The sequence below is a fragment of the Pristis pectinata genome, unplaced genomic scaffold (genome assembly GCF_009764475.1).
Source record: "Pristis pectinata isolate sPriPec2 unplaced genomic scaffold, sPriPec2.1.pri scaffold_154_arrow_ctg1, whole genome shotgun sequence".
Lineage (NCBI taxonomy): Eukaryota > Metazoa > Chordata > Chondrichthyes > Rhinopristiformes > Pristidae > Pristis > Pristis pectinata.
The window spans coordinates 34223-60425 of record NW_026262491.1 but is presented as its reverse complement, the minus strand read 5'-3'; the positions used below and the strand labels follow the sequence as shown (position 1 = coordinate 60425).

The 26203-nt window shown below is 60.1% G+C and overlaps 2 protein-coding genes across 2 annotated transcripts; one reads left to right on the top strand and one right to left on the bottom strand.

Moving 5' to 3' along the window:
- Positions 1-373: 373 nt before the first annotated feature.
- Positions 374-3706, top strand: LOC127567173 (immunoglobulin superfamily member 11-like; the record flags this gene model as incomplete). Its single annotated transcript, XM_052009869.1, has 5 exons — positions 374-578; positions 2494-2649; positions 2894-3013; positions 3349-3489; positions 3574-3706. Coding segments are annotated over 5 exons (654 nt in total), but the record flags the coding sequence as incomplete, so codon positions are not given.
- Positions 3707-4723: 1017 nt separating this feature from the next.
- On the bottom strand, positions 4724-26197 carry LOC127567172 (zinc finger protein 850-like). The gene is made up of 4 exons (XM_052009868.1): positions 23970-26197; positions 14881-14953; positions 13000-13303; positions 4724-5664 (listed from the first exon to the last, which is right to left on the bottom strand). Exons 1-4 carry the CDS (start codon positions 26090-26092, stop codon positions 4808-4810), a joined length of 3357 nt encoding a protein of 1118 aa, XP_051865828.1. The 5' UTR covers positions 26093-26197; the 3' UTR covers positions 4724-4807.
- Between the last annotated feature and the right edge of the window lie 6 nt (positions 26198-26203).

Below are 26203 nucleotides of genomic sequence, written 5' to 3'. Positions count from 1 at the left end.
ACTCCCCCCACCGTCTAATCCCAACCCCCCCAACACACAGACTAATCCCCTGCCCCTCACTCCCCCCACCGTCTAATCCCAACCCCCCCAACACCCAGACTAATCCCCTGCCCCTCACTCCCCCCACCGTCTAATCCCCAACACCCAGACTAATCCCCTGCCCCTCACTCCCCCACCGTCTAATCCCAACCCCCCCAACACCCAGACTAATCCCCTGCCCCTCACTCCCCCACCGTCTAATCCCAATCCCCCCACACCCAGACTGACCCCCGCCCCTCACTCCCCCCACCCAGTCTAATCCCAACCCCCCACACCCAGTCCGATCCCCCTGCCCCTCACCCCCTCGGGACTGACTGTACCTCGGTATCCACAGGTCATCCTGTTCCAGGACGGAGCGGTGATCGGAAGCCCCTGGGGCACGGGATCCCGGGCGAGGTTCATCGACCACCCCACGCGGAGCGGCAGTGTCTATATCGAGGGGACGCAGCGCGAAGATGCGGGGCTGTACCAGTGTGTCACCACCAACCCCGCCAGGGATCACCAGTCCCGCATCCAGACCGTCAGGCTGCATGTGCTGGGTGTGTCAGGGGGAATGGGGGAGACGGGCAGGGGCGGTGGGGGGTGGTGGGGGGAGTGGTTAGAGGAGGGAAGGGTGGGAGAGATTGGTTGAGAGAGAGAGAGGAGCGGGGATGGAAGGAACCACAGTGCTTGTGAGTTTTTTATGGGAGGGAGGGAGTGGGGCAGAGAGCAGCAGATGGGGAGAGGGTGAGCAGGGTAGAGGGAGGGACTGGTGGTAAATGGGCTGGGCGGGAATGTGGTGGAGGGGAAGGGAGAGAGAGCAGTGAATGAATGAAAGGGGGCGGGCGATTGTGGGGGGCAGGGTGAGGGAGGGGGAAGGGGAGGGAGGGGGAGGGGGAAGGGGAGGGAGGGGGAGGGGGGAGGGGGAGGGAGAGGGGGAGGGAGGGGGAGGGAGGGTGTGGGGCAGGGTGAGGGAGGGAGGGAGTGGGGCAGAGAGCAGCAGATGGGGAGAGGGTAATCAGGGTAGAGGGAGGGAGGGGGAGGGAGGGTGTGGGGCAGGGTGAGGGAGGGAGGGAGGGAGGGGGAAGGGGAGGGAGAGGAAGGGTGGGGGAGGGAGGGTGTGGGGCAGGCTGAGGGAGGGAGGGGGAAGGGGAGGGAGAGGAAGGGTGGGGGAGGGAGGGTGTGGGGCAGGCTGAGGGAGGGAGGGGGAGGGGGAGGGGGAGGGGGAGGAAGGGTGGGGGAGGGAGGGTGTGGGGCAGGCTGAGGGAGGGAGGGGGAGGGGGAGGGGGAGGGGGAGGGGGAGGAAGGGTGGGGAGGGAGGGTGTGGGGCAGGGTGAGGGAGGGAGGGGGGAGGGAGAGGAAGGGTGGGGGAGGGAGGGTGTGGGGCAGGCTGAGGGAGGGAGGGGGAGGGGGAGGGGGAGGAAGGGTGGGGGAGGGAGGGTGTGGGGCAGGCTGAGGGAGGGAGGGGGAGGGGGAGGGGGAGGGGGAGGAAGGGTGGGGGAGGGAGGGTGTGGGGCAGGCTGAGGGAGGGAGGGGGAGGGGGAGGGGGAGGGGGAGGAAGGGTGTGGGGCAGGGTGAGGGAGGGAGGGGGAAGGGGAGGGAGAGGAAGGGTGGGGGAGGGAGGGGGAAGGGTGGGGGAGGGAGGGTGTGGGGCAGGGTGAGGGAGGAAGGGGGAGGAAGGGGGAGTGAGTGTGTGGGGTGCGGGACCGAGGGTGAGGAAGGGTGGGGTGGAAGGGGAGGGGGTGGTAAGGGGAGGGGGAGGGTGAGGGAGGGTGTGGGAGAGAGGGCTAGGGAGAAGGAGGGGACGGAGGGTGAGGAAGGGTGCGGGAGAGTGAGGGAGGGAGAGGGAGGGAGGGGGAGGGGGAGGGAGGGTGGAGGGTGAGGGAGGGAGGGAGAGGGAGGGAGGGGGAGGGGGAGGGAGGGTGGAGGGTGAGGGAGGGAGGGAGAGGGAGGGAGGGAGGAGGGAGGGAGAGGGAGGGAGGGTGGAGGGAGGGAGAGGGAGGGAGGAGAGGAGGGAGGGAGAGGGAGGGAGGAGTTGATGGAAGTTGGCAGGAAGGGTGAGAGTGACGAGGGACTGGAGCTGAGGGGTGTGAGGGAGTGGGAGGGTGGCAGTTGGGGGGAGATGGGGGCGCAGGGAGTGTAAAAGAGGGTGCAGAAAGAGTAAAGGGAGAGAGGAGAAAAGGGGAAGTACAGGAGAGGGAGATGGACGGGACAGGAGGAAGGAGGAGGGAGCTCCTGAGGAGGGAGGGTTGGAGCGGAGGCAGGGTGGAGGGAAGCAGAGGGTTCAGAGGACGGGAGGGAGGGGAAAGGGACGGAGAGGGAGGGAATGCGAGAGCGAGGGACAGGGTGGAGGGAAGCAGAAGTAACAGTGGGGAGAGAAGATGTAACGGAGAGGGAGGGGGGACGTGGGCAGAGACAGGGGAGCAGGGCAGGAGGTGCTGTGGTGGAGACTGACTTCTGTCTCCTGCTCCGCAGAGGCTCCCTCACCCCCTCACTGTGCGATGAGTGGGGAGGAGGCGCTCGGTGGCAGTGTGATCCTCACCTGTGACTCGTCCAGCGGTAACCCAGCCCCGACGTACAGCTGGTGGAAGGTGGACTCCTACCGGAACCTGATGCTCAACTCCTCACACAGTGAGTGTGTCCCGGGACAGTGTAGAGGGAGCTTCACCCTGTGTCTGACCCGTGCCCTGGGAGTGTGTGACGGGACAGTGTAGAGGGAGCTTCACCCTGCGTCTGACCCGTGCCCCGGGAGTGTGTGACGGGACGGTGTAGAGGGAGCTTCACTCTGTGTCTGACCCGTGCCCCGGGAGTGTGTGACGGGACAGTGTAGCGGGAGCTTCACCCTGTGTCTGACCCAGTGACATCCCTCCTGCAGCTTCTCAAGGAACGTTGGTTGTACAGAATCTCTCGGTGGACAGTTCCGGTGTTTACCTCTGCATCGCTTCTAACGTTCTGGGCTCAGACAGATGTTCCGTGGAGCTGATACTGCAGATCTGTGAGTACAAGGCCATCCTGGGAGCATCGTTGGCGGCACTCACTGGGCGTATGGATGGTGGGAGCGAGTGGGAAGGGGAGGGGACGGTGGGAGTGAGTGGGGAGGGGAGGGGTCCGGTCGCAGTTCGGACAGTGGGAGTGAGTGGGGAGGGGTCCGGTCGTAGTTCGGACGGTGGGAGTGAGAGGGGAGGGGTCCGGTCGTAGTTCGGACAGTGGGAGTGAGTGGGGAGGGGAGGGGTCCGGTCACAGTTCGGACGGTGGGAGTGAGAGGGGTGGGGTCCGGTTGTAGTTCGGACAGTGGGAGTGAGTGGGATCATTCTGTGCCATCCTTTCCAGTCGAGGAGAGCGCGCACGGAATGGCGACTGGGATAGGCATCACTCTGACCATGGGGGTGATCATCCTCGTCCTGTTTGGGACCGTCCTGTGGCTCCACTCGCGGAACGCAGCCGCACAGCCCGGACAGCGGGCGGCAGCAGGTGAGTCCGGCCTCGGCGCGGCCACGCGTTGTCTCCGCGCTCCGGCCCCTGCCCGAACTGACCACCGCTCGCCTGTCTCCCCAGGCCGAAACTCCCCCCCTCCAGCCGGACTGTGAAGGCTCCATTCACCGATCAGCCCGGACCCCGAGAGCCTCCGTCCCCTCCCGCCTTTCCCCGAGCAGGGACCGGGGATTCTCTCCGACAGAACCGCCCGGGAACAGCGGCCGAATTAAAGGCAGATTGTGGAGTCCTGGTGTTGCTGCTCTTTTCCATCCACCCCCACCCCCACCCTCCCCCCGCCCCCCGCCCCCACCCTCCCCCCACCGACCCTGTGTTCACACCCCTCCCTCCCTCCCTACCCCCGGCCTGAGACGAGGGGAGGGAATGGGGAGGGGAGTGGGAGGATGGGGTGGGGGAGAGCGGGTGGGGGGGGGGTGGGGGAGGTGTGGGGACCGTAAGAAGTGAGGAGGGCCAGTGGGAGGAGGGATGAGGGGCAGTGGGGGGGGAGTGGGGGAGGTGTGGGGCAGAGGAGGGGCAGTGGGGGGGGCAGTGGGGGAGGGATGGGGTGGGGGAGGTGTGGGGCAGTGGGATGAGGGGCAGTGGGGGGCAGTGGGGGGCAGTGGGGGAGGGATGGGGTGGGGGAGGTGTGGGGCAGTGGGAGGAGGGGCAGTGGGGGGGCAGTGGGGGAGGGATGGGGTGGGGGAGGTGTGGGGCAGTGGGAGGAGGGGCAGTGGGGGGGCAGTGGGGGAGGGATGGGGTGGGGGAGGTGTGGGGCAGTGGGAGGAGGGGCAGTGGGGGGTAGGGGAGATGTGGGCGAGTGGGAGGTGTGTGAAGGGGAAGGAGTGGGGAGGGGCAATGGGGGGAGGAGTGGGAGGAGGGGCAGTGGGGGAGGAGTGGGGCAATGGGGGGTGGGGTGGGGTAGGGGAGGGGTGGGCACTGGGGGAGGGGCGGGGAGGGGCAGTGGGGGTGGGGTGGGGCAGGGGGAGGGGTGGGCACTGGTGTTGGGTGGGGAGGAGCAGTGGGGGTGGGGCGGGGGAGGTGTGGGCACAGGGGTGGGGAGGGGCAGTGGGGGAGGGGTGGGGAGGGGCAGTGGGGCGGGGGAGGGTGAAGGCTGATGGGCGGACGCGCAGAGACACGGCAGGACACGGCAGGGTGGAGCTGCCCGCTGAGCCTTTATTGCAGTAGATGGGTACAGGGGTCCCGACGGCAGCGAGCCAGCGTGTGCGCCAGGGGGCGGTCCCTCCCCCCCCCCCCCCCCCCACATCTCCCCGGGGTGGGACGTCTTTGTGCCCGGCTGGGCTCTGGGGAGAGGTCCCCCTCACCGGTGCGAGCGCTGGTGGTTGGCCAGGTGGCTGGTGCGGGCGAAGGTTTTGCCGCACACGCCGCAGATGAAGGCGCTGTCTGCGGCTGGGTCGTGGGTCCGCTGGTGCCGCCTCAGCTTGCCGGCCGTGTAGAAGCGCTTGGCACAGTCGGGGCAGGCGAAGGGCCGCTCGCCGGTGTGGATCTGCCGGTGCACGCCCAGCTTGCTGGCAGTGTAGAAGCGCTTGGCGCAGTCGGGGCAGGCGAAGGGGCGCTCGCCCGAGTGGGTGCGGGCGTGCCGGTTGAGCTCGCTGGCGGTGTGGAAGCGCTTGGCGCAGCGGGCACAGGGGTATGGCCGCTCGCCCGAATGGTAGCGCCGGTGTACCTCCAGCACGGCCAGCCGGCAGAAGCGCTTGCCACAGGCGGCGCACTGGAAGGGCCGCTCGCCGGCGTGGGCTCGGCGGTGCCGCAGCAGGTCGCCAGTCACGCAGAAGCGGCGGGGGCACGCCCCGCACTCCAGGGGCCGCTGGCCGCGGTAGCGCTGGTGCCGCCGCAGGTTGCTGGCGCGGTTGAAGCGGTTGCCGCAGACGGAGCACTCGAAGGGCCGCTCGCCGGTGTGCACCCGGAGGTGGCGCTCCAGGTGCGAGCGGCAGGTGAAGCCCCGGGCGCAGACGGCGCAGTGGCAGGGTGGCGGCACCGTGCCTGACACGGGGCAGGGCTCGCCCTGCTCCCCGCCCTGGCCGGGACCCCCCTCCGCCTCCTCCTCGTCGTCGTCCTCCTCCTCCTCAACGTCCTGCGCTGGATCTTCCGAGCGAGCCTCCTGCTCCATCCCGCCGTGCTGTGTCCCGACTCCCGGGCTCAGGGGGCGCCGTCCGCCTGCCGGCCGGACAGAGAGGCAGAGAGGTGGTGAGACACCGAGCGACAGGGATGGGTCAGGGCACAGGGCTGCGGGGAGCGAGCAGGGGCCGTGGGATTGCAGAGTGGAACAGAGGACAGTACAGCACAGGAACAGGCCCTTCGGCCCACCGTGTTGTGCCTAACTCATTAAACACCAAACTAAACTAACCCCTTCTGCCCAGACATTGTGCACCTCTCTCCATTCTCTGTACATCCATGGGCCTGTCTAAGAGCTTCAAACACCTCTGTATCTGCCTTCACCCCCACCCCTGGCAGCGCATTCCAGGCACCCACCGCTCTCTGCGTAAAATACTTGCCCTGCACATCTCCTTTGGACTTACCCCTTCTCACCTTAAATGCATGCCCTCTGGTGTTAGACATTCGACCCTGGGAAAAAAGATCCCGGCTGTCTACTCCATCTGTGCCTCTCACAGTCATATAAACCTTGATCAGGTCTCCCCTCAGCCTCTGCTGCTCCAGAGAACACAACCTTGGTTTGCCCAACCTCTCCTCATAGCACATGCCCTCTAATCCAGGCAGCATCCTGGTAAACCTGTTCTGCACCCACTCCAAAGCCTCCACATCCTTCTTGTAACGGGAGGACCAGAACTGAATGCAATACTCCAGATGCGGCCTAACCAGAGTTTTAAAAAGCTGCAACATAACTTCCTGACTCTTGAACTCAGTGTCTCGACTAATAAAGGCAGCATGCTGTCCGCCTTCTTTACCGCCCTATCAACCTGTGCGGCCACTTTCAGGGAGCTGTGGACTTGGACCCCAGGATCCCTCTGTACATCAACACTGTTAGGGATCCTGCCATTAACCGTGTCCTGTCCCTTTACATTTGATCTCCCAAAGTGCAACACCTCACACTTGGGCGGATTAAACTCCATCTGCCATTTCTCCGCCCATATCTGCAACAGATCGATATCCCACTGTATCCTTTGACAATCTCCTACACGATCCACAACACCACCAATCTTTGTATCGTCTGCGAACTTACTAACCCACCCTCCACATTTTCATCCAGGTCATTTATATACATCACACACAGCAGAGGTCCCAGTGCGGATCCCTGCGGAACACCACTGCTCACAGACCTCCAGCCAGAATAAGTCCCATCGACCACTACCCTCTGTCTTCTACGGACAAGCCAGTTCTGAATCCAAACGGCCAAATCACCGTGGATCCCGTGCATCTTAATCTTCTGGATGACCTCGTCAAATGCCTTACTGAAATCCATGCAGACAACACCCACAGCCCTACCTCGTCAACTCCTCAAAAAACTCCATCTAGTTAGTAAGACACGACGTGCCCCACACAAAGCCACATTGACTGTCCCTGATTAGGCCACGGTTTTCCAAATGCTCATCAATCCTGTCCCTAAGAATCCTGTCCAGTAACTTCCCCACCACCGTGTGAGACTCACTGGTCTATGATTTCCAGGATTATGCCCATGTCCCTTTTTGAATGTTGCAGTGTTGTGGGGAGAGAGTGTGGCATTTGGATAATCGTCAAATTGGAACAGGGGTGCAGGGAGGGAGAGTGTGAGGTTGTGGGATGTCTGGGATTGATATAAGGCTGTGGGGAGAGAGGGGGCAGTGGGAATGATTTGGGATTGAGGCAGACAGAGGGGAGAGAGCCGATCCCTGGGATTAGTTTGGGATTTAAACAGGACTGTTTTTTGGAAACTGGGGCGGTGGGGTAAGTTTAGGGACTTTTATAGGGCTGTGGGGAGAGATCGGGACGGGAGGATACTTATCCTGACTGGTTGCATCACCGAAGATCCCCACCAGACCTAATTTAGGAGCGACACAGGTCTGTGGGGAGAGAATGGGGCAGGGAGATTAGTTTAGAATTGACACAGGAGGGAGAGGGGAGAGCGGATTCGTGGGATTTGTTTGGGAATGATACAACACTGTAAGCTAGAGGGCAGGACAGTGAGTTTAGTGATTGTTACAGGGCTGTGGGGAGAGAGTGGGGAATTGGGATTAGTTTGTGATGCAGTTATGTGAGAGCACGGCAGTGGGAATACTTTTTGGATTGATACAGTGCTCTGGGTGGGGACTGTGACCGTGGAATTAATTCAGGATTGACACGTGGCTGTCGGGATACAATGGGGCAGTGGGATGATTTTTTGGATTCTGTGGGGAGAGGGGAGAGAGCAGGGCAATGGGATTAGTCTGGGATTGATGCAGGACAGAAGGGAGTGAGTGGGGTAGTGGGATAGATTTTGATTCATACATGGGCGTACAGAGAGAGCGGAGCAGTGGGATTAGTTTGGGATTGATACAGGGCTGAGGGAAGGGAGTGGGACAGTGGGATTAATTTGGCATTGGTGCAGTTCAGACAAGAGAGTGCGGATTTGTGGGATTACTTTAGGACTGATACAGGGCTGTCAGGAGACGCAAGGCAGTTTGCAAAGTTTCAGAGTGATACAGACCTTCTCAAGAGAGCGGGGAAATGGGATGTTTAGGATTGACTGCAGATTTTGGAGGCAGTGGGGTACGTTAGTGATTGTTATGGGGAGAAAATTGGGATTAGTTTGGGATTGATGTAGGGATGTGAGAGTAATCAGGGCAGCGGGAATACTTTTTGGAATGATACGGGGCCATGGGGAGAGAGCTGGGCAGTGGGATGACTTTGGGAATTGACACAGGGGTGTGGGGAGAGAACGGGGCAGTGGGATAGTTTATGATTAATACTAGATATTCGAAAGCTGGGCGGTGGGATTAGTTTGGGATTGATATAAGGCTCTGGGGAGAGAGCAGGACAGGGGGATACTTATCCTGACTGGTTGCATCATCGAAAATCCCCCCTAAACGCTGATCAGGAGTGATGCAGGGCTGTGGGGACAGAGCTGGACAGTGAGATTAGTTTGGGGATTGATACAGGATAGAGACTAGAATGCGAATTCGTGGGATTACTTTAGGATTGACGCATGGTTGCCAGGAGAGATCAGGGCAGTGGGAACACTTTTTGGATTGATACAGGGCCATGGGGAGAGAGCTGGGCAGTGGGATTAGTTTACAGCCAGCTGTAAACATACTTGGGTAGTATTAGTTGAAGATTTTAACTTCCCTGATATGGACCAGGCCAACCATAGTGAAAAAGGCTTGGACGGAGTGGACTGTGTGAAATGTGTCCAAGGAAGCTTCCTTCATCAATATACAGAGGGAGCTACCAGAGGGGGTGCAACACTGGACCTCCTCCTGGGGAATGAGGTCGGGCAGGGAGTGGAAGGTCTGTCGGCGAGCACGTTGGGTCCAGTGACCATAACTCTATTAGTTTGAAAATCATTCTGGAGAAGGATACGACCGGTTCAGAGGTTAGGGTCCTGAACTGGGGCAGAGCAAATTTTGGAACCGTTGGGCAGGATCTTGCAGAGGTTGATTGGACGAGATCAGGGAAAGGAGCGTCTGCCAAGTGGGAGGGCTTTAGATGTGGGATGTCAGGAGTTCAAGGCCTGCATGTTCCTGTTAGGGTGAAGGGCAAGGCTGGCAGGTTTCGGGAACCCTGGTTGAGGAGAGATATGGAGGATCTGGTTTACTAAAAGAGGGAAGCGTACACTGTGCGTAAGCAATTGGGAACCAGTGAACCTCTTGATGACTGCAAGAAGTGTCGGAGTGCACTGAAGAGAGAAGTTACGAGGGCAAAAAGAGGATCTGAGAAGGATCTGGCAGGCAAGGAGAGGCAAGATCCCAAGAGATTCTACAGGTATTAAGAGTAGAAGGGTGGCCAGGGAGAGAATAGGTTCCATTAAAGATCAGCACGGCCGTCTGTGTGTGGAACCAGAGGAGATGGCGAGATTTTTAATGAATATTGCTCTACAGTTTTCACTGTGGAGAAAACACTGGAGGGTCAGGAAATGGGGGAAATGAGCGGTAATTTGTGGACCACGTACGAATCGGCAGGGAGGAGGTACTGGGGGCCTTAAGGTGCATTAAGGTGGATAAATCCCCAGGGCCTGACCTGGTGTATTCTCCGGCCTTGTGGGAAGTGCTGCAGAGGCCCTTGTAGAGATTTTTGCTTCATCTCTGGCCACGGGTGAGGTTCTGGAGGACTGGAGAGTGGTAAATAGAACACAGAACAGTCCAGCACAGGAACAGGCCCTGCAGCCCACATTGTTTTGCAGAACTACTGAATGAATAATTAAATGCCTGACTGAACTAACCCCTTCTGCCTGCACCGCGTCCACATCCCTCCATTCCCTGCACATCCATGGGCCTGTCTCAGAGCCTCTTAAACCCCTCTTGTCGTATCTGCCTCGACCCCCACCCCTGGCAGCACATTCCAGGCACCCACCGCTCTCTGTATATAAAAACTTGCCCCGCACATCCCCTTTGAACTTACCCCTTCCCCCCCACCTTAAATACATGTCCTTTAGTAGTAGACATTTCAACACTGGGAAAAAGATACCGGCTGTCTACTCTGTCTATGCCTCTCATAATCTTATAAACCTCGATCAGGTCTCCCCTCAGCCTCGGCCGCTCCAGAGAACACAACCCAAGTTTGTCCAACCTCTCCTTACAGCACATTCCCCCAATCCAGGCAGCATCCTGGTGAACCTGTTCTGCACCCTCTCTAAAGCCTCCACATCCTTCCTGTAACGGGGCGACCAGAACTGAATGCAATACTCCAGATGCGGCCTAACCAGAGTTTTATAAAGCTGCAACATAACTTCTTGATTCTTGAACTCAGTGCCTCGACTAATAAAGGCAAGCATGCTGTCCGCCTTCTTTACCGCCCTGTCGACCTGTGCGGCCACCTTCAGGGAACCGTGGACTTGGACCCCACGATCCCTCTGTACATCAACACTGTTCAGGGTCCTGCCATTAACTGTGTCTTGTCCCTTTACATTTGATCTCCCAAAGTGCAACACCTCACACCTGGCCGGATTAAACTCCATCTGCCATTTCTCTGTCCAGATCTATATCCCGCTGTATCCTTCGGCAATCTTCTACACTGTCCACAACACCACCGGTCTTTGTATCGTCTGTGAACTTACTAACCCACCCATCCACATTTTCATCCAGGTCATTTATATACATCATACACAGCAGTGCGGATCCCTGCGGAACACCACTAGTCACAGACCTCCAGCCAGAATAAGTCCCATCAACCACTACCCTCTGTCCTCTACGGACAAGAGAATTCTGAATCCAAACAGCCAAGTTACCGTGAATCCCGCGCATCTTAATCTTCTGGATGAACCTTCCATGAGGGACCTTGTCAAACACCTTATTGAGATCCATGCAGACAACATCCACAGCTCTCCCTTCATCAATCACCCTTGTCACCTCCTCGAGAAACTCAGTCAAGTTAGTAAGAAGTGGCTGGCCCACGAACCGTCCCTAATTAGGCCACGGTTTTCCAAATGCTCATAAATCCTATCCCTAAGAATCCTCTCCAATAGCTTCCCTAATAGCGTGAGACACACCGGTCTATAATTTCCAGGATTATCCCTATTTCTCTTCTTGAATAATGGAACAACATTAACTACTTGCCAGTCCTCTGGGACCTTGCCTGTGGAGAGGACGTGAAGATCTAGGTCAAGGCGCCAGCAATCTCATCTCTCGCCTCTCTCAATAACCTGGGGCATAGCCCGTCAGGCCCTGGGGACTTATACACCTTAATGTGGTAGCATTGTTTAAAGTCAGCGGTGGATAAGTTGCTGGAGGGGATTCTGAGGGACAGGATTTACCAACATTTGGAGAGAGAGGGTCTGATTCGGGACAGTCAGCACGGCTTTGTGTGCGGGAAGTCGTGTCTGACAGATCTCTTGGAGTCCTTTGGGGAGGTGACCAAGAGGGTAGATGAGGGGAGGGCAGTGGATGTTGTCTATCTGGACTTCAGCATGGCCTTTGACAACGTCTCTCACAGCTGGTCTGGAAGGTTGGATCGCATGGGATCCAGGGGGAGAGAGCGGATTGGATTCAGAATTGGCTCAGTGGTAGGAAGCAGAGGGGGGGGATGGTCGAGGGTTGTTTCTCAGACTGGAGGCTTGAGTCCAGTGGTGTGTCGCAGGGGTCGGTGCTGGGACCTTTGCCGTTTGTAATTTATACGAACAATCTGGATGTGAATGTACGAGGCAGGGTTAGTAAGTTTGCAGGTGTTGCTAAAATTGGTGGTGCTGTACACAGTGTGGAAGGTTATGAAAACTTATAGGGGGATCTGGATCAGCTGGGTCTGTGGGCTGAGGATTGGCAAATGGCTTTCAATCCTGATAAATGTGAGGTATTGCATCTTGGCAGATCAGACCAGGGTCAGATTTGTACAGCGAATGGTAGGGCCCTGGGGAGTGTTATGGAACAGAGGGACGAAGCAGTGCAAGTGCATAGTTCGCTGAAAGTGGCGTCTCGGGTAGACAGGGGGGTGAAGAAGGCGTTTGGCGCGCTGGCCTTCATCAGTCAGGGCACTGAGTACAGGAGTTGGGAAGTTATGTTGCAGTTGTACAAGTCGTTGGTGAGGCCGCACTTGGAGCACTGTGTACAGTTTTGGTCGCCCTGTTATAGGAAAGATGGTATTAAACTAGAAAGAGTACAGAACAGATTTCCCAGGATGTTGCCTGGACTTGGGGGCCTGAGTTACAAGGAGAGGTTGGGTAGACTAGGACTTTATTCTCTGGAACGTGGGAGATTGAGGGGTGACCTGATCGAGGTTCATAAGATCATGAGGGGCACAGACAGGGTGAAAGCCCATCTCCCAGGGAGGGGAAACTAAAAACAAGAGGCGAGACATTTAAAAGGGACGTCAGGGGCAGCTTCTTCACACAAAGGGTGGTGTGTATTTGGAAAGAGCTGCCAAGAATAGTGGTTGAGGCGGGCAGATTAGCAACATTGAAAACCCATCCAGATAAATCCATGAATAGGAGAGGTTTAGAGGGCTCTGAGCCAAACGCGGGCAGATGGGAGCAGCTCGCTGGGCAACACAGTCGGCACGGACCAGTTGGGCCGAAGGGTGCAGGGAGATAGCGGGGCAGTGGGATTAGTTTGGGATTGACACAGGGCTGTGGGGAGAGAGCGGAGCAGTGGGACTAGTTTGGGACTGACACAGGGCTGCGGGGAGAGAGTGGGGATATGGGATTTGGGATTGACACAGGGCTGCGGGGAGAGAGTGGGGATATGGGATTTGGGATTGACACAGGGCTGTGGGGAGGGAGCGGGGCAGTGGGATTAGTTTGGGATTGACACAGGGCTGTGGGGAGGGAGCGGGGCAGTGGGATTGACTGGGGACTGATGCAGGACCGAGGGAACAGCGCGGATTCGTGGGATTACCCGTGGGCTCAGAGACCGTTAGAGCCGACTGCCTCACCTGCCGGCAGGTGGTCTCTCCTGCTGCGGACGGACAGGACGGGGGTCTGCCTTTGTCGGCCTGCAGCCGCCAGATGTTCCCACGTTAACCCCCGCCACACCTGCGGTGCCGCGGACTCTCGCTGCCCGGATCGCGTGCTGCAGAATCCACGTCCGCACCCCTCCGCCTGGGGAAGTGAGGGAAGAGAGATGGTTGGGGGCAGGTCACACCTCTCGCACTGCACGGCTGAGCCCAGGGGCTCCGGCACACACCTCACCGGGGGCAGTGTGTGGGCGGACACCGGGTGTCCTCGCTGGGCGAGGGTCTGTGTACACGGATTGGGGGAGGGGGTGAGATTGGGGGTGCGAGGGGTGTGGTGAGGGGGGGTGGGGTGAGGGGAGGTGGGGAGGGGAGGGGGAGGTGAGGGGGAAGTTGTGGTGGGAGGAGGAAGGGGTTTTGGGGGGATGTGAGAGGTGGGGGGTTGAGGGGGCGGAGGGGGTGGGTTGAGGGTGAGGCGGTAGGGCGAGGGGTGTAGGGGGTAAGGGGGAGGGGGTGATGGGGAGAGGGTGAAGGGGGGGTGGGGGTGAGGGCGGTGAGGGAAAGAGAGTGGAGGAGGGGAGGGGTGAAGGGGAGCAAGATGGGGAGGTGAGGGGGAGGGGAGAGCGGGGGGGGGATCGGCGGAGGCGCGTGCAGGGGGGAGAGCGCGCACCCGCGTGTGAGGGTGGAGCAAGTGCGTGTGCATGCAAGGGTGAGGGGGGTGCACGCGCCCACGCGGGGGGTGGGGGCCGAGGGCTCGGGCAGGGGCGTGAGTGCACGTGCAGCAGGGAGCGCGCGCGCGTGGCCGTGAAAGGGGGGGTCGCGCGACAGGGTGGCGGGTGTGCGGGCACGTGACGGGGGGGGGGTGCTGAACGGCCGTGCAACATGCAGAGTGTGCACAGGGCACGAGTGTGCGCGTGCAACGGGGGGGCGAGTGCGCGCGCAAAGCTGGGAGTGTGCAATGAGCAGGAGTGTGCACGCGTGCAATGGGCAGGAGGAGTGTGCACCTGTGCAATGAGGAGTGTGCACATGTGCAATGGGCAGGAGGGGTGTGCACGCGTGCAATGAGCAGGAGGAGTGTGCACGCGTGCAATGAGCAGGAGGGGTGTGCACGCGTGCAATGAGCAGGAGGGGTGTGCACATGTGCAATGAGCAGGAGGGGTGTGCACGCGTGCAATGGGCAGGGGTGTGCACGCGTGCAATGAGCAGGAGGAGTGTGCACGCGTGCAATGAGCAGGAGGGGTGTGCACGCGTGCAATGAGCAGGAGGGGTGTGCACATGTGCAATGAGCAGGAGGGGTGTGCACGCGTGCAATGGGCAGGGGTGTGCACGCGTGCAATGAGCAGGGGTGTGCACGCGTGCAATGAGCAGGAGGGGTGTGCACGCGTGCAATGAGCAGGAGGGGTGTGCACGCGTGCAATGAGCAGGAGGGGTGTGCACATGTGCAATGAGCAGGAGGGGTGTGCACGCGTGCAATGGGCAGGGGTGTGCACGCGTGCAATGGGCAGGGGTGTGCACGCGTGCAATGAGCAGGAGGGGTGTGCACGCGTGCAATGGGCAGGGGTGTGCACGCGTGCAATGAGCAGGAGGGGTGTGCACGCGTGCAATGAGCAGGAGGGGTGTGCACGCGTGCAAATGACGGAGAGCGTGTGCCTGCCCTGGGTCGATGTGCCTGCCCTGGGTCGGGGTGCCTGCAATGCGGACAGTGGGTGTGTGCAGCGGTGCAGCGGAGGGGAGGTGTGAGGGTGAGCGGCTGCTGATGCAGGAGCCCCCGCCGCATGCAATCAGCGAAATGCAGTCTTACCCCCCTCCCCGGCCGCGGCGCCTCCTCCTGCCGCCCTTTGTCCGCTGCCGGGCCCTGCTCACGCTGCCATTGCTACCTGGGTGTCCACTGTTGCTCATGCAAAGCCGGCTCGTCCTCTCCCTCCTTCCCGCTCGGCTTTAATTTTGCAAACAATGCCCACCCTTGCAATCAGCGGCTCTCTGCACGAATAACCCCAGCCCGACCCAGCAAGAGAGAGGAGTGGGGAGGGGGGAGAGGGAGAAGAGAGAGAGAGAGAGCCTGCAAATGGCTTCCCGCTGCAGCTATTCTGCACAGTCACTGCCTGGCCCATTCAATCGGTAGGGCACTTGCGCCGCCGCGCGGCATTGTGGGAAAGGCAGGTCGCCATTGCTCCAAAAATCGCCCTCCTTTCCCCGACACCGTTCTTCACCAGCGACGATATCTTCCAGCAAGACTTCACTCAAACGAAAAACTAATGTCAGATTCCCGACGTTTGAATAAAAACATCACATATCTGTATAAACTTCAATGGTTTTCTTGTATTTCTTCATAAGAACGTCACTGACGGGAGCAGCATCCCCAGTTATCCCGGAGAAGTGTTGGGGGGTGGGGTGGGGGTGGGGGTGGGGGTGGGGGGGGGGTGAAGGTGGTTGGTGAGCTGCCTTCCTGACCCACTGCAGTCCTTCAGGTGTAGGTGAAGGAGCTCCCACCGTGCTGTTGGGGAGGGAGTTCCAGGGTTCAGACCCAGTGAGGGTGAAGGACCGGTGACAGATTTCCCAGTGAGGAGGGTGAGGGGTTTGGAGGAGAACCTGCAGGTGGTGGCGTTCCCCTGCACCTGCTGCCCTTGTCCTCCTGGGTGGTGGAGGTGGTGGGTTTGGGAGGTGCTGTCACAGTAGCCTGGGTAGACGGTTCACACTGGAGTCACTGTGTACTGGTGAAGGGAGGGAGTGTTTAGGGAGGTGGACGGGGAGCCGATCGAGCGGCTGCTTTGTCCTGGACGGTGTCGAGCTTCTCGAGAGTTGTTGGATCTGCAGCCACCCAGGCAGTGGAGAGTGTTCCATCACACTCCTGGCTGGTGCCTTGTAGATGGGGGAAAGGCCTTGGGCTGTCAGGAGGTGAGTCACTCCCCACAGGATACCCAGTCTCTGACCTGCTCCTGTAGCCACGGTGTTTGTGTGTCCGGTCCAGTTGAGTTTCTGGTCGGTGGTGACCCCGGGATGTTGACGGTGGGGACTAGGTGATGAGAATGTCAGTGGGAGGTGGTCAGACTCTCCCTTGTTGGAGATGGTCACCGCCTGGTACCTGTGTGGTGTGAATGTTACCCGTCACTTCTCAGCCGGTGTCTGAATGTTGTCTGGGTCTTGCTGCAGGCAGGCACGGGCTGCTTCACCTGCTGAGGTGTGAATGGAACTGAACATTGTGCAGTCACCGGTGAACATCCCCACTTCTGACCTGGAACTAGGCTTTGATCATTAAAGAAAAAGATTTTACGCCACAGTACAGGAAGGAGAGAGAGAGCCCAGTAACATGGTGTCAAGTCAACAACCTTTCCCTCAATGTCAGCAAAACGAAGGAGCTTGTCATTGACTTCAGGAAGCGGGGCGGAGAGCACACTCCTGACCGCAATAACGATGCTGAGGTGGAGAGAGTCGAGAGCTTGAAGTTCCTAGGCCTAACTATCACCAATAATTTGTCCTGGTCCAGCTACATGGGCGCTTCGGCCAAGAAAGCTCACCAACGTCTCAACTTCCCCAGTAGGCATAGGAAATTCGGTGTGTCCCCGATGACCTCACTAATTTTTACCGATGCACCATAGAAAGCATCCTATCCGGATGTATCACGGCTTGGTACGGCAACTGCTCTGCCCGGGACCGCAAGAAACTGCAGAGGGTTGTGAACACAGCCCAGCACATCACGGACACCAGCCTCCCCTCCATGGACTCTGTCTGCACTTCTCGCTGCCTCGGTAAATCAAAGACCCCACCCACCCGGGTCATTCTCTCTTCTACCCCCTCACAACGGGCAGAAGATACAAAAGCCTGAAAGCACGTACCACCAGGCTCAAGGACACCTTCTATACCGCTGTTATAAGACGATTGAATGGTTCTGTTGTACGCTGAAAGATGAACTCTTGGCCTCACAATCTACCTGATCATGGCCCTTACACCTTATTGTCTGCCTGCACTGAACCTTCTCTGTAACTGTAACACTTTATTCTGCATTGTGTTTCTCTTTTTACTACCTCGATGTACTTATGTGTGGAAGGATTTGTCTGGACAGGATGCAAAACAAAAGCTTTTCGCTGTACCTCAGTACACGTACCAATAATAAACCAATTGCCAATTCCAATAAGTCAGAGAATCAGGAGACCATTCAGCCCATCCCGTCCCTGCCAGTGGGGAACTGCACGCCCACCGTCCCACACTGGGTCTGTACCCCTACAGGACACGGCCCTTCACCCACCCCCTGCTATGTAACTGTGGGGAGGGTCTCTGCCTCTCCCCCCGTCAGGCAGTGAGTCCCAGACCCCCACCCTCTGGGGAAACACCTCCCCTCCTCTCCCCTCTTAATCTGTGCCCCGGTTCCTGTAAATTCCTGCCCCTGGTCTCGGGGAAATCGCTCCTTCCGACCGACTCTGCCCAGACCCCTCACCATTTTACACCCCTCCACCGTTTCCCCTCAGCCTCCCCTGTTCTAACCCCAGCCTCTGCCACCTCTCCTCACAGTGACGGTGTTCCAGTCCCGACAACATCCTCGTAAACTCCCTCCCCCTCACCCTCTCCGGTGGGACCCCGTCTCCCCTGGGATGTGGTGACCACAGCTGTCCCCAGTGTCGGGCTGGGGTCTCACTGGTGTCGGACACGGTTCCAGCCTCCCCTCCCTGACCTTACACTCCGTGTCTCGGCCGAAGGAAAGTGAACCGTCTGCCTTTCTAACCCCGTATCCAGCTGTCCTGCTCCTTCAGGGATCTGTGGACGGACACCCCCTCTGAAAGCTTTCCTTCCCGCAGAGAGCGCCGATGATCTGGAGCGCTGCCTGCAGAGGGAGGGGGAGAGACAGTCGGGGCTCTTGCTGGGGGCTGGGTGGGCACAGAGATCATTTGTAGAGTCCCAGAAGAACTGGGTTGGTGGGGGGGGGGGGGGCGGTGGAGAGGGTTGGGATGGACCAGATCACTTGTGGGGAGAGGGCAGCTGGTTTGTTCTTATATGGAACAGGCCTTTTGGGCTGAATGGCCTCAGAGGAGCAGCCAGCAGGGCCACTGCCTCCCAGCTCCCGAGACCCCGGTTCGATCCCGACCTCCGGCGCTGTCTGTGTGGAGTTTGCACCGCGTGGGTTCCACCCGGGTGGTAGATGTTGTCTACGTGGACTTTAGCAAGGCCATTGACAAGGTCCCACACGGTAGGCTGGTCCTGAAGGTTAGACCACATCGGATCCAGGGCGGGCTGGCTAATTGGATCCAACATCGGCTTGGTGGGAGGAGGCAGAGGGCAGGGGTGGAGGGTTGTTTCTCAGACTGGAGACCTGTGACCAGTGGTGAGCCGCAGGGATCGGTGCTGGGTCGCTGTTGTCTGTCACGTACATTGTGGCTGAGACTGTAAGTGGCGCGGTCAGTACATCTGTGGATGGCACCAAGGGTGGGTGGTGTGGTGGGCGGGGAAGAAGGTGTCTGGGGTTACGGCAGGACCTCGATCAACTGGGAAAGTGGACCAAGGAAAGGTCAGGTGGAATTTAACTCGGATAGGGGCAAAGTGATGTATTTTGGGAAGTTAAACCAGGGCAGGATTTACACAGTGAATTGCAGGGTCCTGGGGAGTGTTGTGGAACAGAGAGATGGGGCGTTGAGTACAGGAGTTGGGACATCATATTACAGCTTGTGGATGTTGGTGAGACCGCACTTGGTGCGTCGTGCACGGTTCTGGTCACCACACCACAGGAAAGGTGAGGTTAAGCTGGAGGGCGTTCGGGAAAGATTCACAAGTAAGTTGTCAGGACAGGAGTTACAAGGAGATGGGACAGGCTGGGACTGTGTTCCCTGGAGCAAAGGAGGCTGAGGGGTGACACGGCAGAGGTTTATAAAATCATGAGGGGCGTGGACAGGGTAGATCATCAGTGTCTGTTTCCCAGGGTAAAGGTGTCTAAAACTAGGGGGGGGGGGGGGGGGTGTAGGTTTAAGGTGGGAGGTTTGAAGGGGCCTGAGGGGTAATTTGTTGACACGTTGGTGTCTGGAATGAGGAGGAGCTGGAGGCGGGGACAGTGGCAATACTGAAGAGGCATCTGGACAGGTGCCTGACGGAGCAGGGCGGCGGGGGGGGGGGGGGTGGAATGAATGTAGGAGGGTGGGGTTAGTACAGAGGCAGGGTGGGCCGAAGGGCCTGTCTCTGTGACTGCACTATCACCCTGTGATCCCAGGCATGGGAGGTTGGTGCATCGGGAAAGGGTGGTCTCCCCTCTCCCTCCACCTCCCCCCCCCCCAGACCCACAGAGAGAAGGCGGCTGAGGGGGGGTCTAGGGGAGGCTTTAACCTGAGGAAGGGGGGAGGGGTACGGAGTGGGTGCAGGGGGGGGAGGTTTCTATTGGTGGGCAGGAGCAGGACCAGAGGGGTCAGTGGGAGAGGGTCCCGGGGACGCCCGTGGGGATTACCCCCCTCCCCCTCCCCCAAGAGCGGTGAGAGTGTGGGACCCACCCCCACAGGGAGGGGCTGAGGGCAGCACCCCCGATGTGTTTACAGGGGGGCTGGGGAGGGGGCAGCTGGGGGAAGGGGGGCTGAGGAGAGAGGGGAAGTGGAGACCTACACGGGGAGGTGGAGGGAGCAGAGGGGCCAGCACGGACTGGTGGGCTGAAGGGCCTCTCTGGCACGTGTCCAATGTAATCCTCTACTGACGGGGCAGTGCAGCAGGGAACAAGCATTAAGGATGAGCCCAGACACTCCCACCACTGACCACCCTCCCTCCCTCCTCTCCCTTGTGAGGACCCTATTCCCCCTCCCACTCCCTCCGTCATCTCTGCTCCGATGATGAGACTTGCACACAGCTGCCTTGGAAAAGCCTTCCTGAACCATGGCTTCCCCTTTACCAGAGGGGGCAGGGTCCTTCACCCCATCCCGTCTCTTCCCCACACTTCAGCCCTGCCCCGCCACCTACCTATCCAAGTGCTCCTCACATGACCCTGTTGTACCTGCCTCACCCACTCCCTCGGGCAGCTCGTTCCACACACTCACCACCCTCTGGGTGAAAAAGTTGCCCATCAGGTCTCTTTTAAATCTTTCCCCTCTCACCTTCAACCCCAGTTTTGGACTCCCCTCCCCTGGGGAAAAGACTGCTACCATCCACCTTATCTGTGCCTCTCATAATTTTAAACACTTCTATAAGGTCGCCCCTCATTCTCCTACGTTCCAAGGAATAAAGACCCAGCCTGGCCAACCTCTCCCTGTAACTCAGGCCCTGGAGTCCTGGCAACATCCTCGTAAATCTCTTCTGCACCCTTTCCAGTTTAATCACGTCTTTCCCATAACAGGGTGACCAAACCTGTGCACAGAACTCCAAGTGCGGCCTCACCAGTCAGGTCCTCCCTCTGCCTCCTCCGCTTCAGGGAGGACAGACTCGGCCTCTCCCCATCACTGGAACGCTCCGTCCCAGGCAACACCCCGGGGAATCTCCTCTGCACCCTCTCCAGTGCAGACACCTCCCTCCTGTAGTGTGGTGACCAGATCTGCACGCAGTCCTCCAGCTGAGGTCTGACCAGCGTTTTATGAAATTGTTCTATAAACCTCCCTGCTCCTGTGTTCCGTACCTGGTCGAATGAAAGGATCCCATGTGCCTTCTTCGCCACCCTATCTACCTGTGCTGCCACCTTTAGGGATCCTTGGACTTGTACACTAGGCACTTCTTCAGGTCCTATCTTTCATGGTGTATGTCCCAGCCTCAATTAGTCCCCCTGAAATACAGTCCAAACTTACCAGGATAAAACTCCATCTGCCATTCCTCAGCCTGATTTACCAGCTGATCGATACCCTCTGCAGTCTCCAACAACCTTCCTCATCATCAACACAACTTCCATGTCATCTGCAAACTTACAAATCATACCTCCGACATTCACGTCCAAATCAGGACCAGAGGCGCACAGCACGGAAACAGGCCCTTTGGCCCAACTGGTCCATGCTGACCAAGATTCCCATTTGCCCGTGTTTGGCCCATCTCCCTCTAAACCTTTCCTATCCGTGTACCTGTCCAAATATCTTTAAAATGTAGTTAATGTAACAGCCTCAACCACTTCCTCTGGCAGCTCGTTCCACACACTGACCACCCTCTGCGTGAAAAAGTTGCCCCTCAGCTCCCTTTTAAATCTTTCCCCCCTCTCCCTAAACCTATTCCCCCTAGTTTTGGACTCCCCTACCCTGGGGAAAAGACTGTTACTGTCCACCTTATCTATGCCTCTCATAATGTTAAACACTTCTATAAGATCGCCCCTCATTCTTCTACATTGGAAGTAATAAAGACCCAGCCTGGCCAACCTCTCCCTATGACTCGGGCCCTCGAGTCCTGGCAACATCCTCGTAAATCTCTTCTGCACCCTTTCCAGTTTAATCACGTCTTTTCTATAACAGGGTGACCAAACCTGTGCACAGTGCTCCAAGTGCGGCCTCACCAACGACTTGTACAACATAGAAAACCTACAGCACAATTCAGGCCCTTTGGCCCACAAAGCTGTGCCAAACATGTCCCTACCCTAGAAATTACTAGGCTTACCCATAGCCCTCTATTTTACTCAGCTCCATGTACCTATCTAACAGTCTCTTAAAAGACCCTATCGTATCCGCCTCCACCACCGTTGCCGGCAGCCCATTCCACACACTCACCACTCTCTGAGTAAAAAACTTACCCCTAACATCTCCTGCAACTGCAACATAACGTCCCAATTTCTACGCTCAGTGCTGACGAAGGCCAGCGTGCCAAATGCCTTCTTCACCACCGTCTCCCCGTGACACCACTTTCAGGGAACCATGTACTTGTTCTTCTGGGTCCCTCTGTTCTACAACACTTAAATGTTTATAACAAGCAGCAAGGGTCCCAGCACTGATCCCTGTGGTACACCAGTGCTCACAGTCATCAAGTCAGAAAAACAACTCTCCTCTGTCACCCGCTGCCTCCGATCACCAAGCTCTCTTTGGATCCCGTTTGCCAGCCTGCCCTGGATCCCATTGGCTCCATCCTTTTGGACCACTCCCCCCATCTGGGACCCTATCAACTCTCGTACCAAGGTCCACGTAAACCACATCAGCTGCACTGTCCTCAATACGTTGAGTCACCTTTTCATTAAATTCAATTAAAACTCACTTCCTCGGTCCTGACGAAGGTCTTTGGCCTGAAACGTTGACTGGTCCTCTCTCTGCAGACGCTGCCTGACCCGCTGAGTGTTTCCAGCACTTTATTTCAGACTTTCAGCATCTGCAGTTCTCTGACGCCAGTGTGACATAGCTGCTCCGTGACCACCCTCCTCCCCTCCGGCTTAGAGGCAGGGAGAGCGCCACACTTCCAGTCGTGTCCAGTATCTCGCCGACGTTGCCCCCCCACCTCCCCATTCACCCCCCATCCCCCACGCAAGCACAGTGGCTCAGCTCCGGAGACCCCGGTCCGATCCTGACCTCAGCTGCTGCCTGTGTGCAGTTTGCACATTCTCCCTGTTTCCCCCGGGTGCTCCGGTTTCCTCCCACGTCACAGAGACCGGCGGGTCTGTGGGGTAATCGGCCACTGTAACTTGCCCCCAGCATGTGAGTGAGAGTGGAATCTGGAGGGAGTGGGTGAGAATGTGTTGGGGGGTGGGGGATGCAGATTTGCAAAGACTCTGTCCTGAACGAGCGACCCCTCATTCTGAGACTGTGACCCCTGGTTCTAGACCCTCCCCACCCCCAACCCTCCCCCCCCCCTTCCCCCCCCCATCCACCCTGTCAGGCCCCGTAAGGAGTTTGGACGTTTCAGTGAGAACACCTCTGGTTCTTCTAAACCCCAGAGAGGACGGTGCCAATTTGCTTCATCTCTCCTCATGGGACAAACCCCCCACCCCCAACCATCCTGGGAATTGATCTGGGGAACCTTCGCTGCTCCCCCTCTGTCCCATGTAGATCCTCCCTCAGGTGGGGAGCCCCAGACCCATCCACAATACTCCAGGAGTGGTCTCCCCAGGGCCCGGGATCATTGGAGCAAAATGTCCCGACTCTCGGACTCAGACCCTCTCACAGTGAAGGCCATTGGACCGTTCCCATCCTGACGCTGCCGTTCCTGCAGGGTAACGTCCAGTGACTGGTGTCCCAGGACACCCAGCCCCCTCCCCACACCAATGACAGCGAGATCCCCCCCACCCTGCTCCCCGAGAAAACAGACCCCACTCCTTCCCCGATCCACAGACAACCGATTCCCTCCCCCTCCCCAGAGAACCGACCCCAACCTCTCCCCGACCCACAGACAACCGATGCCCTCCCCCTCCCCACAGAGGACTGACCCCCACCCACCCCCCTTCCCTCAGAGAACCGGCCACGCCGAGGTTTTGTATCATCACCTTCCATTTTAATTCACATTGTACAGAGGAGAAGCGACAGCTCGAGGCAAAAGGGTGCCCGGTCATTGGAGGGGGCTCCTCCGGCTTCCCCTGGGGCTGCCTGCTTCCTGCGAGGGCTTGGCTCAGGACCCCGCACCGGGGGGGTGGGGGGGGGGCTGCTCGGGGGTGGGGTGGGGGAGGGGAGGGGTGGTTGGGCTGGAGGCATGGACTTCACAACACTGGTTACGGCCTCCCTCGGCCCCTCTCACGTCCCCGCACGCCCCACCCCCCCACTGCTCATTCACCTTCTCTCTGCTTCTCATTCACTCCCTCCTTTGTCTCTCTCCCCCCCTCTCTCTCACTCTCTCTGCTGGCCATTCACTCTGACACATCCGCTCTCGCTGACGCATTCACTCTCCCTGACCATCACATGCTGCCCCCTCCGTCCCCCTCCCCACTCTCCCCTGTCCTTCGTTCCCCCCCCACCACAAGCTACCCCACCGTGCCTTCTCTGCCCCGGGGCTGCTGTAGGGATTGGCTGGGGAGGTGGGGTGGGAGGCCCTACGCGTGGGAAGGGAGTGGTGAGAGTGTCACGGGTTCTCCCTCTCCCTCCCTCCCCCTCCCTGCCACCTCAGCCGGCTACTGCCCTCCGGCGCCCCCCTGCCAGGTGGAGGGGTGGGTGAGAGCACCCTGCCCGCACAGGTCTGCGACGGGGGTCCCGTCCCAGCCGGAGGGGGTGGGGAAGGCCCCCTGCAGGCACAGCTCGAAGTTGGAGACACTGAGGCCGAAGCCACCAATGTCGAAGCTGGCCAGGTGCCCCCGGCAGAGGGGGCAGTGGGCATCCTCCGCCTCGCCGGCCCCCCCCTCGGCGCCGGCGGGGGCCACGAACAGCTGGCGGCAGGTGGCGCACTGCACCGCCCGCTCCCCCTCGTGCTGCGGCTGGTGGGCCAGCAGCTCAGGCCACGAGCCGAAGCCCCTCTTGCACATGCCGCACTCGAATAGGGCCGGGGGGGCGGTGCGGACGGCCGGCGGGGCGGGGGCCGCCTCGGAGCCCGGCTGGGGGGGGCCGCCGCCCTCGGCCAGCCTCCGGGCCCGCTCCTCCTCCAGCTGCCGCTCGGCGGCAGCGGCCAGCTGCTGGGTATGGGCGTCGGCCAGGCGCTGGGAGGCCGCCCGTGCCAGCTGGTCGGCCATGGCGGCCTCGGGGCCATGCACGTTCTGGTGCTTGCTGAGCCCGCCGGCGGTGTAGAAGCGGCGCTGGCAGACGCCGCACTGGAAGGCGGGCTCGCCCGAGTGCTGGCGCTCATGCAGGCGCAGTCGGGCGGCGCTGGGGCAGCGCTGCGGGCACAGGCGACACTGGAAGAGGCCGCTGGGCGAGGCGGCGTGCGTCAGGCGGTGCTTGGCCAGCACACTGGCCGTGTAGAAGCCCTTGGCGCAGAGCTGGCAGCGGAAGGGCTTCTCGCCGGTGTGGGTGCGCCCGTGCACGCCCAGCTCACTGGACGTGTAGTAGCGCTTGGGGCAGTGGGCACAGGCGAAGGGCTTGACGCCGGTGTGGGTGCGGCGGTGCTTGGACAGGTCACCGGAGCGGTAGAAGGACTTGCCGCAGAGCGGGCAGCAGTAGGGCCGCTCGCCGGTGTGGGTGCGCCCATGCACCCGCAGCTCGCTGGCCGTGTAGAAGCGCTTGGGGCACTGGGAGCAGGGGAAAGGGCGCTCGCCGCTGTGGAAGCGGGCGTGGATCTTCAGCTCGCTGCCCGTGCAGAAGCGCTTGCCGCAGGAGGGGCAGCCGTGCGGGCGTTCGGCTCCGTGGGTGCGCTGGTGCTTGACCAGGTCACCGGAACGGTAGAAGCGGCGGGGGCACTCGCTGCAGCAGAAGGGGCGCTCACCGCCGTGGGTCTGCTGGTGGCGCCGCAGGTCGCCCGAGGTGAAGAAGCGCTTGGCACACTCACCGCAGGCGAAGGGGCGCTCGCCGCTGTGGAAGCGGCGGTGCCGGGTCAGGTTGCTGCTGGAGTGGAAGCGCTTGCCGCAGAGCGGGCACTCGAAGGGGCGCTCGCCGGTGTGGGTCCGCTGGTGCTCCAGCAGGTGCCCCAGCCGGCCGAAGCGCTTGCCGCAGGAGGCGCAGGGGTGAGGGCGCTCGCCGGTGTGCGCCAGCTGGTGGGCGCGCAGCTCGCTGGAGGTGTAGAAGCGCTTGGGGCAGAGCTGGCAGGGGTAGGGGCGGCGGCCGCTGTGGAAGCGCTGGTGGGAGGACAACTCTGAGTAGGTGGGGTAGCAGCGGCCACAGATGGCGCACTCGAAGGGGCGGGGCGCCCCGTGCCGGGGCCGGTGCAGCGCCAGGTGGCTGAGGGTGGCGAAGGTCTTGCCGCAGACGGCGCACTCGAAGGGGCGCTCGCCGGTGTGGGTGCGCAGGTGGCGCTCCAGGTGGGAGGGGCAGGCGAAGCCCTTGCCGCACTCGGGGCAGGGGAAGCGGTTGGGGCGGCGCTGGCGCCTGGTCTCCCCTGGCTGGGCGGGGGGCTCGTCGCCCTGCCCCGCCGTCCCGTTCTGTCCCGGGGGCGGGGGCGAGACCCCCTGCCGCTCCCCCTCCCCCGCCGACTCAGGGGGCCCGGGGAACGGGGGGCCACCCTCCAGCTCCTCGAAGGGGTCGGGGTCGGGGTCGGGGTGGGAGGGGAAGAGCTCGCCCCCCTCCTCCCCCTCCTCCTTGGGGGTCCGCAGCACCAGCCCCCCCTCAGATGCCGGCGTCCTGGGCGCAGACAGCTCGTCCTCCTCTGACATTCCGGGCTCTCCGGCCGGCGATCCGGTCGGAGCAGACGGTCGGGACCCCCCCTCCCCCTGCCCCGCCGCGGGGGGGGACAGGTCCGGCTCCGTGTCGGGGGTCCGGGGCGG

Bases quoted from the DNA above. Each gene is read 5' to 3' on its own strand.
- LOC127567172 (XM_052009868.1), bottom strand. From the start codon at position 26,092: ATGTCAGAGGAGGACGAGCTGTCTGCGCCCAGGACGCCGGCATCTGAG. The intron at 14,954-23,969 runs GCCGGCTGAGGT...GCAAAATTAAAG, and splicing joins GGGGGCGCCGGAGGGCAGTA to CCGAGCGGGAAGGAGGGAGA. The intron at 5,665-12,999 runs GTGAGGCAGTCG...TCCGGCCGGCAG, and splicing joins GAGAGACCACCTGCCGGCAG to GCGGACGGCGCCCCCTGAGC.